Below are 13,989 nucleotides of genomic sequence, written 5' to 3'. Positions count from 1 at the left end.
TATCCCCAACCCTGAGGGCCTTGATAGAAAAGAGAAATCCCTACTCCTTTCCTGAGGGATCCAGTGGAAAGGACTTGGGTGTGGTGACAGATGTTGTGTGTAACATCCTAGAGCAAACATCTGGTGTTTGCCTGAACTTAACCTCCTGAAGCATGAATTTTCTGTAAATGAAATAAGGATATAAACCCTACAGGGTTCGCTGGGCAGTGAGTCTTGTATAAATGCTCCCCTTTCTTTATTTCACTTATTCACTATTTCAACATTCAGAGGTAGGCATTATTGTTTTCATGAAATTCTCTTCTAATGACCATTAGGTAATTAAAAAGAAAAAACTTAACGTTTAGTGCAGTTTTGTGTGTTGTCTGTCACTTGGTACTTTCTCACAGATACTTCATTTTGAAAAAGAAGAAGCTGAAACATAAAAAAAAAAAAAAAAAAAAAAAAAAAAAAAAAAAAAAAAAAAAAAAATTTAAAGGAAGTTTTGAGGAGTAGCCATGCTTTAAAACTTTTGCTTATTTTACATATAATTTCTTCTTGCAGAATGAGGGTCTCCAACTCAGAGATGACTTGCTGGTCACCCCTACCTCCTCCTGTGACCATGGCAGAAATGCATAATACAGCTACAGTCCTCCTCTCCTCATTATGGGACTGAAGTAAAGAATGCTTCCCAATGATCCACTTAGGGAAGTCACTAGCAAATCATCAAAGCTGTCTTTGGAGATTAAAATCTATTATTCTTTTTTAAAACCATATATGGATGATTTTATTCATCTTTATAGAAGCTCTAATAATTCAAAGGTAATGAATACTGTATCTTGAGTTCTGACTGATGACTAGTTCGTATTGTCAATAAATGTTCAAATTTGTGTTTGAATGACAAAATAGTTGGTGACTCTAAAACTATAAACTAGTCTGAAGCAAATCTTTATCATAATTACAAACTTCAAAAATTGTAGTATGTTTGCCCTTTTTGTGGAAATCATGCATAACCAAAGCTTCATAACTGAATTTGTCCTTTTGGGGTTCTCACAGAATCCTACTGTACAGAAAATAGTATTTGCTGTATTTTTGTTGGTCTACTTGGCAACTATTGGGGGTAACATGTTAATTGTAGTGACCATTGTTTGTAGTCCTGCACTGCTGGGCTCCCCCATGCACTTCTTCTTGGCATGCTTATCATTCCTGGAGGCCTGTTTTTCCTCTGCTATCACACCAAAAATGATTGTGGATTCACTGTATAAGAGGAAAACCATCTCTTACACAGGATGCATGATTCAACTTTTTGCTGAACACATTTTTGGGGGAGCAGAGATGATTATCCTCACAGCCATGGCCTATGACCGCTATGTGGCCATTTGCAAGCCCTTGCACTACTCTTCCATCATGAACTGCAGGTTCTGTGGCATTCTGATGGGGGTGGCCTGGATAGGGGGCTTCTTGCATTCCATTATACTGGTCCTCTTCACTTGCCAGCTGCCCTTTTGTGGCCCTAATGTCATCGATCATTTCATGTGTGACTTGTACCCATTACTGGAGCTGGCCTGCACTGATACTCACATCCTAGGTCTTTTGATGGTTGCTACTAGTGGATTTATGTGCATTATAATCTTCTGCTTGTTGCTTGTTTCCTATGGTGTCATCTTGTTCTCCCTGAGGACACACAGTGCTGGAGGGAGGAGGAAAGCTCTGTCCACCTGTGGGTCTCACATTGCTGTTGTGGTTTTGTTCTTTGTACCATGCATATTTATAAATGCACGGCCTCCTTCTGTCTTCCCTTTTGACAAAGTGGTGGAAATGTTTTATACCATCCTCACTCCCTTGCTCAATCCTTTGATTTATACATTTAGAAATAAGGAAGTGAAAAGTGCTATAGGAAAAACGTGGAAGAGATTGGCATTAGTTTCTGATGAAAAATAAAATATTAGATTAAAAAATAGTATAAAGAGCAAAGTAATCAAAATGGCCCTAAACAAAACTTTATGTTCAGTACTAAGAGGTAATACACTTCTGTAGAACAAAAGTATTTGGGCTGTCAAAGATGATGTTTTTATTTTTATAGCAGGTGTCTAGTTTGAGGTGAAACATCAGTATCCAGATATGTTAATTAAAGATAGTTGGCTTTTAGACTTACCTGGAAGCTAATAAAAAAAAAAAATAGAATGGAGAGAGACATTGCTTGTCAGAATGTATGACAATAACTTTATGATTTCCAAAAACATGAGGAGGCAAAATAAACATTTTTGATATGACGATCAGGAAGTTTACTCAAATTATTTGAAGTGAAAAATAATATTTCTTTAGGATGGTGAGCTCAGTGATTCTGAATAAATACAAGGTGAATTCAGGAAGAGCACAGAGAAGAACAACATTAGAACTTCTACTGTAGGAATTCTGCATCACGTGACTCCATCATTTAAGCTGGGGCCATTACCATTTTGACAGAATTGGTGTAGCCTCATGAATTTCTTGATAGATAAGCCCTGAGTGGCCCAGGGCTGCCTACTATGTGTTCCACCAGGCTCAGGAGGAGAAGAGGAGGCAGATTCCATGAGGGAGTCAACCATGAGTATGTCCTATTCCAGCACAATCAAGGGGAATTCTTGGGATGCTGCATTGTCAACAAAACCAAGACCAGCTGCAGATGTGAAGAGTTGATTCCTCTCCAGCATCAAAGAAGGAATAAAGCTAGAGGCACAAGAGAGTAAAAGGAAGTCTCAGAAGATTATATCTCAATTTACTCAGTGATTTGAAGTTTTGTGATTTTGTGCTGGCAATTGAAAATAACTCTATTTGAGCAATTACCAATAAAGAGATCATTCAAATTTAGACACTTCTTATTTGCCCTTCCCATTGTTAAGGTGACTAATTTCAGGTTGCCAAATGGCTGCTGGAATAAATAGATTTACAAAAAACATTTCAATTTTCCCCTAGCCTATCAACACTAATAAAATACCTATTGAATATCATGGGCAAAAATACTGAACTTTTCTGTCATTTTCTTATTCATCCACGTAAGGCCCAAAGTAGAAGAGTACATATACTAGTTTTCTTCTAGAACAGACATGGCCAAATATAGATTGAATTTCATTGTTTTTGGGGGTAAGCACTCAAGGTATTAAGATTTGGTCTGAAATACCAATTGGACAAAGTGTGGGGATGGTAGGAGACCAGGTGTGTCACAAAGCTTTAGGCATGCGAATGTACCTGTTCTTCACTGTTCCCTTTCTTCTCCATAAACTGTCCATTCTCATAACAGGGGTAGCTTCATGTCCTGTCTTTTCACACAGTTCTTTTCATTAAACAGTTCATGTAGTTTTAAGATGCAGCTTGAGAAACAAGGAACTGATATCATTGGGTCAATCAATTTATGGACCTGTGAATCTAATATTTGAAACAGCATAAAAGAAAACATTTTTCAGGACAGATTGGAGTGGCCACCACAGATTTATTTCTGATCCATCATATACAAACATATTTTATCATTTTTACTCCCAAACTCTTATTATAGCTTTAGATAATGATATACATTAGTAAATAAGATGTAATATTCATTCAAGAAATAAATACCAAAACACATCTAACCAACATTTTTTATTTTTTTGGTTTTACAAGTCTGCTTACCAGAATTTTACAGAATCCTGATACAATCGTTGTTTTTACATTTTATTTTCTATATTGATTTTTGCACAGTCATGGTGACAACTCATTTCAATGTATTTATCTTTGGCATTAAAACTGTTTTGTTAATGTAAGTTTGGCTTGTATCAGTAATATAGTTAGAAAAGCCAAGTCAAAATAAACTATGGGAATTAGTGCACTTTGATATCTGACATGTTTATGGAGAGCTGGTTTATAACTTAACTGATTCAGGAATTTTATTTGCCATATAATAAATCAGATAAAAATGACCATTCTGCTGCAAATCTTGCAATGGTTCTGCCTCCCAATTACTGTCTATCCTATCATGAATTGGCTTATTTTTGGACTGTGGGTTTTTCCTTATCTAATCCCCTGCTATTCTTCCTTTCTTGCTGTTGCTCAAAATGGCATTTTTCCTTTTGACACTGACTTCTTCCACCTCTCCCTAACCTTTCTGCCTTTCTCACTGTAATATTTTAATTACACCTATCCAATGGTGGTATTTTGGGTGGAGGTCAAGAGGGCAGAATAGGACTTGGTAGCACTCTCAGCTCCTTCAGTATTCAAACATAAATCAGCTGGAGAGCATCTATTCAGGAAGGTGGGTGACAAAGAAGTGAGGTTCAGTATTGGACAGTGAGATACTTGGAGATAGTCAGAGGTTCTGGTTATTAGAACAGAGGGAGAAAGTATACACTGAACCAATCCAGTCCTGGCAGATCTGGAGCCGGGCAGGGGAGAGTCCTGACAAAAGGGGAAAGGGAAACAAATGAGATAAAGAACAATATTGTTATAGAAAAATCTGCACAACAGATGAAGTCTGAACTTAGCTGATCTGAGAGCTACATAGCAGGCAGGTGTGTGAGAAGTGTTCTGAGTTTCAGCACTTACAAATGAAGAGCTTCTGTGGGGAGCCATCTTGTGGGGTCAGGCCTGAGCTTGATGCTTTGAGAAACATAAAGTCCCTGCATCTTCATTTTCCCTGGAGGTTACAGGAAATATTGCTCTGCTGTCCCAGCCAGCATCTACCTTGTGGCACAGTATGGCCCTGAGCAAATGAATGCCACAAGCAAAATGTTATGATTTGGATATGAGGTGTCCACACCCAAAGCTTCTTTACTGATGCAGGGATGATAACTGGTTGGATTGCGAGAGCTGAAACAATCAGTAGATCCTAGTTTGAATGATTGCCTGGTAAGTGTAGGAAGGATTAAGATTGTTAGTATAAAGAACAAACATATTTATAAATATAAAATTTTTACTAATATGTTTTCCAAAAGAATTAGTTTCATTGCAATTTTGAAGTATAATTTAAAATAACATGATTTTAAAAGGCCATTAATATTCAGGGTTATTATTGAGATATGATTTGTATTCCCGGTCATTTGGCTCATTTTATTTATTTATTTATTTATTTTGACACGACTTGGTTCTTCCTTTATTTGACAATTCCTTTAGGATAGTTCCTCCCATTGCTGATTTGCTTCTTTGTTTTTCATCTTTTCCTCATGGAATATTTTGCTGAGAATGTTCTGTAATGCTGGCTTTCTTTTTGTAAATTCTTTTAGCTTTTGTTTATCATGGAAGGATTTTATTTCATCATCAAATTTGAAGGTAAGTTTTGCTGGGTATAAGATTCTTGGATGGCATCCATTTTCTTTCAGGGCTTGAAAAATGTTGTTCCAGGCCCTTCTAGCTTTTAGGGTCTGGATTAAAAAATCTGCTGATATCCGTATTGGTTTCCCCCTGAGTGTAATTTGATTCTTTTCTCTTGTAGCCTTTAAAATTCTGTCTTTATTTTGTATGTTAGGTATTTTCATTATAATGTGCCTTGGTGTCGGTCTGTTGTAATTTTGTATATTTAGAGTCTAAAAATTAGTGTAGCCACTCTGGAAAGCAGTGTGGAGATTCCTTAGAAAACTTGGAATGGAACCACCATTTGACCCAGCTATCCCACTCCTTGGTCTATACCCAAAGGACTTAAAATCAGCATACTACAGAGATACAGCCACATCAATGTTCATAGCTGCCCAATTCACAATAGCCAGATTGTGGAACCAACCTAGATGTCCTTCAATTGATGAGTGGATAAAGAAACTGTGGTATATATATACAATGGAATATTACTCTGCCATAAAGAATGATAAAATTATGGCATTTGCAGGCAAATGGATGAAATTGGAGACCATCATGCTAAGTGAGATAAGCCAATCTCAAAAACTAAAGGACGAATGATCTCGCTGATAAGTGGATGATGACACATAAGGGGGAGGGTGGGAGGAGTTAGTGTTAGGGTTAGGGTTAGGGTTAGGGAGGGGGGCAAGAATGGAGGAAGAAAGGACTGTTTAGAGGGAAAAGAAGGGTGGGAGGGGTGGGGGGGAAGGGAAAAATAATAGAATGAATCAAACAACATTACCATATGTAAATTTATGATTATACAAATGGTATGCCTTTAACCCATGTACAGACAAACAACATGTATCCCATTTGTTTACAATAAAAAAAAAAAGACACTCACTTCTATGAAATATCCACCAATATCTTACTGCCTTCCTTGTTCTGCAATAGAATCTGGCACCTTCCATAAAAGTTGAAAATATACGAATGTCTTGCCAATACTACATAAAATTTCTAAAGGTGGTGGATATGTTTTTGGATTGATCTTCAACAATTGACAAAAGACAACTATATCAAAATATCTACCTCTAGAAGATTCAAAACCAGCAAGGCCTAATGTGGCAACATTGCCACTTTCACTTCTTTCAAAGAATTTACAAGCAACCATGTTTAATCTAAATTTTTAATACAATGGAAGATCCAAGAAACTAGGCAAATAATGGAATTATTTAAAACAATTTTCAGAACACAAAATAAGATTAGATATAGAATCATTCTGATTTTTGAAACTCCGTGGAATTTGTACTATTTCCTGTTATTGGGATACTACATTGCACTGCTGGTAACCATGTAATAAAGACCAAATTTGAATCCAAAGAATTGATTGATATTGCACTAGAAAGATGAATAATAATTCACATACATATTCTAACAGATACTTCTTATTTGATGATAATTTGGGTCCTATATATTTTAATGTATTCTTTTTGGTTTCTATATGTTCTCACATTCATATATCTAGGGGCATAATTCCTTCTGTTAATATGCTATGGACCCTGAAAGATAAGTAATAATAAAATGATTGAGCTCAAATTAAATGCTTTAATATGTACTATTACAAATATCAATGATGAGCTTTTTGTTCTCCAATTTAAACAAATGCTTAAATACCATAATGACTGTAAGCAATGTCTGTGTTGTTCCAACTAAATATTATACTTCCCAATGGGACTAAGAGATGATGAAGAATCATCTAATGGACATTTGACCCAGCAATAATAATAACCTGGATCTTATAAAATTAGATCATCACATGGAGGATATTCAAAAAAGCAAAATTGATCTCAGGGACTCTGCATCTCTAGCTGATCAAATATTTCCTTAATTGAATGGAACATTATTGGAATGATATGTTTACTACTAATTCTTTTTTTGTATCATGATAGTAGGTTTTCATACCCTCAGAATCACAATCTGGGACCTCAAAGCAGGTTTCAGAACCAAAATCCAGAACCTCAAAATAACTGCCCATTATTTGCCTCTTAAAAAATATTAAATGGGGAATATGTGGGGAGCAATCCATGCCTAGCAGAATCATATTTGGCTGCTCTATGGGATACAGAGGTCTGACTCTCAGGAACTGAGAAGCTCTTCCAGACTGCTGGGGAGTAGGTGGCCCTGTATGGGAGTGGATTACTGCCTGGGAATATGCTAGTTCCCTAAGAAAATGGTTTCCTTAACTCCACCCCATTCTGTTCCTCACAGAAGAAGCCTCTCCCAGTATTGGCCCCTTTACCTATGCAACTATAAATAAAGGAGATGTGGGCTACTTCATGTTGTTGGTCATTTCTGGTATGGCTCAATCCATTGCACCCCCTTCCAATTGAAAAGAATATTGGCTCTTCTGTGTCTATTGATTAGATAAGTTTATCAGCAATTAATTGATTTGTCACTGGCACCACTGTACTCTGGCAGTTAACCCTTCCCTTATCCATGCTGGATGTGGCTTGAAACCCTCACAATAGGAGGTTGTGTTCATCCTAACAAAGGGAGAAAGTATGCACTAGCAACAATACTGTGGTGGCAGATCTGGAGCCAGGCAGGGGACAGTGGTGTCAAAAAAGGGGAAGGAAAAGAGATAAAGAACAATGCTGGTATAGAAACATCTACAGAACAGAAAGTGAGTCAGAACGTAGCTGATCCGAGAGCTGCATAGAAGGCTAGTGTGTGAGAAGTGCCCTGAGTTTCAGTCCTTACAATTGAAGAGCTTCTGTGGGGAGCCATTTTGTGGGGTCAGGCATGGGCTTATTGCATTGGAAACATAAAGTCTCTGCATCTTCCTTTACAAGAAATATTGCTCTGCTGTCCAGCCAGCATCTACCTTGTGGCACAGTATGACCCTGGTCCAATGCCAATGAAGTAAACTGTTAAGATTTGGATATGAGGTGTCCACATCCAAAGCCCCTGTATTGATGCAGGAATGAGAACTGATTGGATCATGAGAGCTCAAATAATCAGTAGATCCTAGTGTTAATGACTGGGTGGTAAGCATATGCAAATTGGGTAGGTCTGTAGAAATTGGGACACTGGGGGTGTTCAGTGGAAGGTGCATCTTCCTTGGGGTCCTTCCCTGATGCTCTCTGCTTCCTTGCTGCTACAAGGAGAGCACCTTACCTTTTCTAGTCCCTCACCCCATGATGTGCTGCCTCACTTGGGCCCAGAGCAATATCATTGGCCATCTATGGATTGAGACCTCTGGACCTGCACTACTGGCCTGCACTGACACCCACATCTTTGGACTTTCTGTGGTTGCCAACAGTGGATCTGTCTGATAATTTTCTCTTGTCGATTGTCTCCTATGGTGTCATTTATTTCTCTTTAAGAACCATTGGTTCTGAAGGGTGAAGGAAAGCTCTGTCCACCTGTGGGTCTCACATTGCTGTTGTGGTTTTGTTCTTTATCCCAAGCATATTTACATATGCAAGACCTCCTTCTGTCTTTCCCTTTGAAAAGAAGGTGGTCATATTTTACACTACCTTAACTCCCTTCCTCAATTCTCTGATTTATACTTTGAGGAAAAAGGAAGCGAAAAATGTCTTAAGGAAATTGTGGAAGAGATTGGTGGTGGTTTCCAATGAAAAAAATAAAATATTAGGCTTTACAATAAAAAGTGTAAAAAGTAAAGAAATAAAAAATGATAGTAGACCAAAATATTATGGGCTGCTCACTTTCTTTGAAGTCAAATGCCAATTCTATAAAAATTGCAGTTTTCTTGGGGTCGAAGATGATTCTTTCACTTTCGCATCAGTCATCTACTCTGAGTTGGCAATTCAATATCCTGATATGTGAATTAAAGAGAAATACATTTGATTCTTATGCAAACCTAGTAATCAATAAAAAAGTAGATAGAAAAACTTCCTGTCAAACTGGTGGACATTGACGTCAATCACCGTTTAAAAAATATGAGTGTTAACAAAATTCCTGAAGTCTTCAGGATACAAATATACTCTATTTAAAGTGAAAACCTTTAAAAATATGTATTATTATTACTTTATGCAGAACTGGTGATCAAACCTTGTGAACTCTAGTCAAGCAGTCTACTGCTGAAAGAGTCTACTGGGACCAGAGGGTAAAAGATTGTTTGAAAATATTACATTTCAATTTTCTCAATGATTTTAATTTTTGTGAGTCTTTGCACCCAGTGAAAATAATTCTATGAGAACAATTTTTAATAAAGTGATCATTCAAATATAGACACATCTTACATGTCATTCCCACAGTTAAATTTGGCTAATCTCAGGTTGTCATTTAGCTTCTGGGTTAAATATGCTTAGAGAAAAATATGTCAGTTTCCCCTAGCCCACTCACAGTAATAAAATGCCTATTGTGTGCTGTGAACAAAAGTCTAAATCTTCTATTTATTTCCCAAATCTTTCATGTTAGGTACAAAAGAGAAGGGTACAATGTTGGTTTTCTTTCTCAGATCAGATATGGCAAAAAGTCAGTAAGATTAATTGGTTTCTCTTTGAAAAATCCACAGGGATTTATATTAGGGTCTAAACATCATTAGGACAAAGTGAACACATTGTAGCTGACCAGGAATTGTATAACAAACGTGTAGTCATGCTAGTGGAATTTTCCTGTTGTGGAATTTTTTTCTGACCACTCTCTGCTAACTCTATCCACCAATTTAGTTTGAAGGACACAAAGTAAAACAACATCAACTTGCCTTATAAGATATGGTAAATCAAATGAATGAAAACTTTTGATGCAATAATGAAGAAGGATATACTTAGAAGATTATATGTTTCAATCTATACACACACATGTACACACATTTAACAGTGGAAATTTATCAGCAAGACCATTGTTTGACAGGGGTAATTAGTAACATTTGCTAAAGCAATGCTATTTTCATTTATTGCTATAATCTTTACTTACTGCTGCTTATTGTCATTAGTTAAAAATGGAAAGTGGAGATTTTAGCAAAGTATCACAGCAAAAGAAGGGTTATTAGACCCTGTGAGGTAAGGAACATTACCAGGTGTGTTTATGAGGAACAGAATGTGTTGGGTGTGGCTGAAGCACAGATGAACAGAAGTTCTGGGAGGCAGGTGGAAAGCAAGATGGTAGCATGAGGTTAAAGGCTCGGAAGGCCATGGTGACTACCTCAACAACCAGAGTAATCATTGCATTATATTTATAAAATATAGTATTTTTAAAGTGACTACTTACTCTTTCTTTCTTTTTTTTTTTTTTTTTTTTTTTTGGTAACAAAGATTGAACTCAGTGGACCTCAAATACTGAGCCACATGGTCTGCCTTATTTTGTATTTTATTAAGCAGCAGGGTCTCACTGAGGTGCTTAGCACCTTAATTTCTCTGAGTCTGACTTTGAAATTGTGATCTTCCTGCCTCATGCCACACTTACAGGAGTGTGCCACCATGCCTGGCCCTACTTTCCTTCTAATATGATAGGAGGAAAGAAGAAAGAGAATGGAAAAGTGAAAAGAAGAGTGAACAGTGCCCACAAAAACATATCCCAATTTCATATGTTGGTTTTTATGACCTCAAACTAGTAGGAAAATTTATTTTTCAAAGTTTTTCTACTGTGACTGAAATTTGGCTAACAAGTTATTTATATTGATCTTCAGTTTGTTTCAGAAAGAATTTTCTTTCTCATTTCCATTAATCTTTAATTTTATTTCCAAAATCTCAAATGTCCTTGCTCTTTTGATTTTCATATCTCAGGATCACCAATTTGTTCGAATCCAAAGACCTATTTTATTCTTATTTCCTCTCACTCTGAGCCCCATGTATTAAAGAAGGTATGTATTTTACTAATTTAATTTTTAAATTTATTAAAGTTTTTGAGACTGGTCATAACTAGATAGTTATTCACCATAAGAAAAACTGTGTGATCCATAGTGCATATATAATTTCAATTACTCAGCAAAGCAACTTCATGTTTTAAAACACTTATACAGCTATAATATAGGTAAATAAATAAATGGAATTAATATTTTTGAACAATGAAAGCAGCCTCATAGAAAGCCAATACTAAATATCATCATGAAAGCAAGCATTTCATTTGCTCATAGCACACAGCCAAATCATCTGTATGTTTTGCTGATATGGATCAGCAATCCTAAAATGGCAGAATTTTTATTATTTCTTTTTCACACATGAATCTCAAGAGACTAGTTAACTGACCACTATTGAGTGGTGGGTTGGGCTTGAGACTAATCTCTGAAGACTCACATTATGCACTGATCTCAAACAAGGGTCAAACTCTGGATTTATGTGCATTTGTAAGAACCAGAATTAGAATGTGAATCTCTTTCATTATACTTAATTGACTTAATTTTACATTTTTCATTCTACAGTCCGTCCTCCCTTATGTTAGCCCTGTTTGAAGAGCTGGGAAATGGACAATGTCAAAGGACTTCACTCTTCAGGAGTGCAGTAATTATGACCAATTTCAATGTAAGACTCATTTAGAAGGTGCATAGTTCTATATTTGTTCTGTAATTGATTTAACATAAAACTGAAAGGAATCATTGCTTTCTTTGTAATCTAGTCATCAGATTTGTGTCTGTAATCATTATTTAAGAATCTTTGAGAAAATCATTAGAAGTCAGTAAAATAGGCAGCTAGATAAATAATGCAGGACTGCGAGTAATTAGCATGAAGTAAATGGTACCAAGTAACTTCAGAGACATCACTTCAACATGAAAATGCTCCACAGAAAACAATAAAAGATGACTTCTCTACCTGATATGTAGTCTTTAAACAACCTAATTATATAAACAGTCTACCTGTGACTGGCTTCAACTGTGACTGGCTATAGATGAGGTACAGATTTTAGAGATAATTCTGATGAATTAATATCCCAGTACTTCTCTCACAAAGACAAATAAGTTTTCATGAAGATTGATAAGTCAACTCTCAACTTTATATGGATATTAGCCTAGATCTGAACAGTAGCCTTGTTAAGAAAATGTGTGAATACAAATGGAGGTCTAGATCTCTTTTATCAACACAAGGACTAAAGCTTTGCTTTAAAAGTTTTGCTATGAGCTGAATGAAGTAATAGGGTATTCAGAACTCAGAAAAAATTGCCCAGGAGGCCACATATTTTAGTTAGCTTATAGTCACTGTGACCAAGAACAACTTTGAGGATGAATGTAGGGAACATTCCTCTAGCTTATCTGACAGTAGTCGCTGACACCATGGTCTAAATAAGCCAAACAGTCTGGATAGAGAAACTGAGGAAATGGTAAAGACTTGCCATGGAATGAAGGCCTTTTGCAGTTGCTGAGGTTGAGCTACAAGCTGAGGGAAGGCCTCACTCACCAAGCTTCCCAGCAAGCTGTGACGTGAGCTTGCCCGTGCTGCCTCACCTCATGCTGTGTGCTAGTCCTTTGTCTCAGACTTGTTGCTGGGCAGAATCACTTAGGCATACTTGGTTTGTTTACATTAGTTTGACATATAGCTTACCTATAGTTTGGTTTTGATATGTTTTAACAAGTGTGTTAACCTGATTGGATGATGTGCCTATATATGTCTTCTACAATACTAAGTAAAATTAGATCTGTGCCTTCTGAGCCTGGTATCCAATGTCTGAACTGGAGTAGACATCGTCGTCTTGTTGATGTATGAAATGAACATAGATGCATTAGTCTAAGTAAATACCAGATTTTATTCATATTTCACTAATTTTACCATGATGGTCTTTTTAATGTCAATTCATGACAATGACTTTCATTTAAGATAATTCCATTTAAATGTTTTAAAATCCTAAACATTGTTATCATAATCCAAGGGGCACAAGTTTCCATTGTCAATTTTAATACTAATATAGGGAATTACTTTCATCTGGAAAAGAAGCGATTGATTTGTTTACATTCAACATTTTAATTAGGCAATGATATTGCTTTTAGACCACTCAGAAAAAGAAAGCAGAGAGATGAGATTTATGTAAATATTAGATTTTTTTAGGGCCCTGTCTTCAACTTCCTACTCTATTTGATTTTCTTTGCACAATGATGCATCTGAAGGAGACATAGATCCAGGTGGGTCTGAGTCCACAATATCATATGCAGGGACTACTAGGGACCTTCAAAAGTGCAGTGCATTTACAAATATTATTTCTTCACTGCTAATGAACATCCATGTTTTTATGTTTATGACCTATCTGAATTTTATAAGAAGCATATTGATAGACATTCTTACTAAACAATAAATGGAAGTATAACCTGAGGCTTACAGAAATCGAAGGATTTTGAGTAACCTGATGCATGTCATAGAACAAATAGAGGGATAAGGATTTGAACTCAGGTCTACGCAAGTCTGCTGTTGATGCTCTCACTCACTCATGTCCTTTCTTTGTCTTTCCTGCTTTGTCCTAGGCTAAGATGTACACTGCTGGATGATGTATTGCTATTCTTTATTCTGTAATCAGTGGTTTCCTACTGATCCAATGAGATTTCAGTGCTTTTTTTCTTTTGGTGTTTTCTTGTTAATGTGATGGAGTTCAAAGTACAGATGTTGGTCAAGAATAACCTTTGAACAAAATGGAAATGATTATTTTAAGGTAAGCAAATAAATAAATATTAATTTACAGAAATACATATTAGTGAATTGTAAGAATTTTAAGTTGTTTCTGCTTATTCTAAATGGGAGTCATGAAACTCAGTTTGTTTTTTAATTCTCATATAAAACCCATTATTCA

At 36.2% G+C, this 13,989-nt stretch overlaps 1 protein-coding gene across 1 annotated transcript; it reads left to right on the top strand.

Moving 5' to 3' along the window:
- Nucleotides 1–981: 981 nt before the first annotated feature.
- Nucleotides 982–1,917, top strand: LOC306639004 (olfactory receptor 4C15-like; the record flags this gene model as incomplete). The annotated part of the gene is made up of 1 exon (XM_079102449.1): nucleotides 982–1,917. The coding sequence occupies one exon, from the start codon at nucleotides 982–984 to the stop codon at nucleotides 1,915–1,917; it is 936 nt and encodes a 311-aa protein (XP_078958575.1).
- Nucleotides 1,918–13,989: the final 12,072 nt, after the last annotated feature.

Source organism: Sciurus vulgaris (genome assembly GCF_902686455.1).
Source record: "Sciurus vulgaris genome assembly, chromosome: 11".
NCBI lineage: Eukaryota > Metazoa > Chordata > Mammalia > Rodentia > Sciuridae > Sciurus > Sciurus vulgaris.
This window is presented reverse-complemented; position numbering and strand designations above follow the sequence as displayed.